The sequence below is a fragment of the Cynara cardunculus genome (genome assembly GCF_001531365.2).
Source record: "Cynara cardunculus var. scolymus isolate 2C chromosome LG 10, CcrdV1, whole genome shotgun sequence".
Taxonomy (NCBI): domain Eukaryota; kingdom Viridiplantae; phylum Streptophyta; class Magnoliopsida; order Asterales; family Asteraceae; genus Cynara; species Cynara cardunculus.
Genome location: NC_037537.1, coordinates 27,890,236 through 27,893,621, shown reverse-complemented (window position 1 = coordinate 27,893,621; position 3,386 = coordinate 27,890,236). Strand labels below are relative to the sequence as shown.

Genomic DNA, 3,386 nt, shown 5'->3' with positions numbered 1-3,386 from the left:
AATAAGTTTCTAAACTTGAACTCGTTTAAAGCTCGAACCAACCTTGAACTTATAGCTCGAAACAAATGCTTACATGTCAGATTTGATGTTTTTCAGGTTTCTATACCCTTTTTTTATCATCTCTCTTCTAATTTGGGACAATTTCTTTAACGTTATTTTAACAGGTTTTTTGTATTGACCGAGTTTGAATTGAGTCGATCTTGAGTAACTCATGAGTCATCACGTCTCATTTACATCCCTATGCATATATCTCATAATCATATTAGTTCGACAATATCCAACGAAAAAGTTTAAAGTTCGGAAAACCGTTAGCCGAATAAGTTAATTTACATTCATGAACATAAAAACACCGAAAACGAGCACAGATCTAGCTAGGTTCTCACTTTTTTACATCTCGTGTTTGATTTCTTCCTTCCGTGCGCAACAAGGCTATGGACCGTTGGCCGATCGAAGAAGAAACGTTATTTTTTCACTTGCCATCTAAAGATCAAACAAACTTATACTATACAATAAAAGGGGTTAAGTTTTTGGCTATGAAATCTATTCGGAAACGTCTGGATGGATCAGTTGACAGCTTTTCTCTCACTCATCTCCCTAGTAATGGAAGGTATGCAACTAGAACTCCTAGTAAGACCACCCTTATTGTTTACATTACCGTTACCTCTTTTTTGATCCCTAGGGCTAAGAGATTTGGCCCGATTTCCATCCAATCTCGAACTCTTTTTCAGCATCTCCTTCATCGCAGCAGCTTGGAACAAAACTGGATTCGTTCTATCGAACCGATTAAATCTAACACAAACCCTAGTGTGTTCCCTCAATGCATCCTCTATCTTTCCTCCACTTTTCTCCATCTCCTCCTTCACAGCCTCCGAACACAACCCGCAAATCAACTTTCCCAGAAACTTTTCGCGAACTCGAGCAATGTACTCTGGTGTACACTCTTCGAACATCCCACAACACTCGCATTTCGCATCTTCGACTTCTGAGATGGTGGGAAGCATCAAGTGATCAGCTACGGAATCGACTTCTTTGCTGAGTTCGAAGGAGATATCGGATATCGTTCTTTGGAGGGTATCCATGGACAATCTTGAGGGTTTTTGGAGATTGTAAGAAGCCAATAGGGTGGAATCTCTATCTGGAGACATGTCTAAATGAGTGAAGGATTATGAGCTGAATAGAAGGTGATATGTGATGGTTAGATAAGTTGTGAGTTGGGTTATGGACTATATAGTGAGTGAATTCCTCTACTGGTTTCTAGTTGTTGCTATAGTATGTGGATGACGTGTGTCGTAGCACTCAAAGTAAAAGGATGTGGACAAAAAAGTACCTTGCCTTTTAGGTTTCTGGTGTGAACCAACAGTTTGAACATAATGACCCTTTATTGAGGGAAGTCTACTCGTAGTATTGAGGCAGTCAAATTGCTTAGAATTCTTAAGTGAATTTGTGTGGTTAGTTTAAAAGATCGACTAGTGTCGGTTTCGATTAGAGAAACTACTTTTCGTAAGATATATCGTGAACGTTTAGTGTGTTTTTCGTATGAATATTAGTTTTAGGATCGTTCCTTAATTAGCATGTTAAATGTATGATTTTAAACATTCATTCGATGTCTAGGCAAACGATATGAATGCAAAAAGAAAAAGGTAAATACGACACTAAATTATTCAAGATTAAAGAAAAAGTATATCCTTTTATATAACAGAGATGTTAGTAATGAAACTAGTACTTAAATGATAAACCAAACAATAATGATCGTTGTGCAATGAACCTCTATGATTCAGCTCCTTATGTGCATGAATTTTTCTATATAATTACTTCTAATGCACGTCACTTCATTAGGTTTTTCATGCATGCTTAATATATAGCGTGTAAGTTGTAACTAATTAATATCTGTATATCATATCGTTTTCAATTCGTGTTTTCAAACACCCTTTTCGGAGTAAATTACTCCTTTTGACGGGCTAATTAATTAAGATGGTCTTGTAGATATCCAACAAGAAAAAGGTAAATACGACACTAATAACAACATCAGGTTTAACCAAAGGGTCTTTGGCCTAGCAGTATCGTAGTCTTTGGCCTTTTAGGAGGTCAGGGGTTCAAACATCACCATAGGTTTATAAGACACCAAGAAAATGTCTAAATACCCTATTAATAAAGTGCTTTATAGGAAAACCTAGGTTTATAAGGTCAAGCATACGTGCGAATATGTAAAAACGTTGCAATAAGCTTATAGGATTCTTTTGGACATCTCAAGTCTTAACAAGTTTTTCATGACCCTTTTAAAGCCAAGTACTATTGGTTTATTTTAAAAGTGTATTAATTAGGAAGCTTGTTAAAACATTCAAAAATGTTATATAAACTTGTTGCAACATTGTTATATAGGACGTATAATTGTTTGGGACTATAAAGCAGTCTATTAGAACGCTTACACATTTTTGTATGTTCTATAAACCTAATTTTATTGTAGTACGAATTAAGGGTTGATTAAGTGGACGTGGTTAGTTTTACTATTTATGGGTGGTATTGTAAGTAAACGTAATGGTAAGGTTAAACTTCAATTATGTGGTTAGGAATTGAATGGAGTTGGTTTATAACGTGGTCACGAGAAGGTTAGTTGTAGCCATACACGTCAAGTTGTTCAATAAGGCATTCTTTTTATAGTTGAAGGGACGTACAGATTTCCATTATGGAAAATGACTCTTTCACATGACTTCCATCCCTAAAGATTATATACATATATATATAATGATATACATATATATAATAAGTTGGGTTTCGTTGAAAAAGAGAGTTAAGGTGAGAAGTGTAAGAAGGGATCTCCACTTTTGAATGTACATTAGGATGAGATGTACCGGATCAATCCCCGTATCAAATATGATTCATGGATGAGCTAAAAATTAAAGGTGATTAAATGTATAGATTATTTCTTATGTTTCTCATCTTAACTCTTATTCTTAGACGATCATTCGCCTATATACAATAGATCGATATACACACACACACACACATATAACAAGGATGATGTGAGTTTAAAATAAGAAGCGTAAGAATGGATCTGGACCATTGATCACTTTTAATCTCGACTAACCCCATGAATTGCTTTTATCACCGGGATTGATTCGATATATCTCGGTGCACTGCATTAGTATTGATCTTCAATTAGAATTGATTCAAGGGTGGAGATCTTTTTTTAGCATAACTCTTATTCTCACTGGAATCAACCTTATATACATAAGGTTGGGTTCCGGTGAAAAAGAGAATTAGAATTGATTCAATGATTGAGAATGTAAGAACAAAACCTTCGTATATAGTCATTTACATTCAACTGCCTCTATTTATCTATTTTTATGATAACTTTATCAAATTCATGCATTTGAAAATGATTAAAT

General features: G+C 35.0%; 1 protein-coding gene across 1 annotated transcript; it reads right to left on the bottom strand.

The window, feature by feature from the left end:
- Nucleotides 1–337: 337 nt before the first annotated feature.
- LOC112520299 lies at nucleotides 338–1,165 on the bottom strand. The gene has a single exon (XM_025128618.1). It carries the CDS (start codon nucleotides 1,143–1,145, stop codon nucleotides 564–566), a length of 582 nt encoding a protein of 193 aa, XP_024984386.1. The 5' UTR covers nucleotides 1,146–1,165; the 3' UTR covers nucleotides 338–563.
- Nucleotides 1,166–3,386: the final 2,221 nt, after the last annotated feature.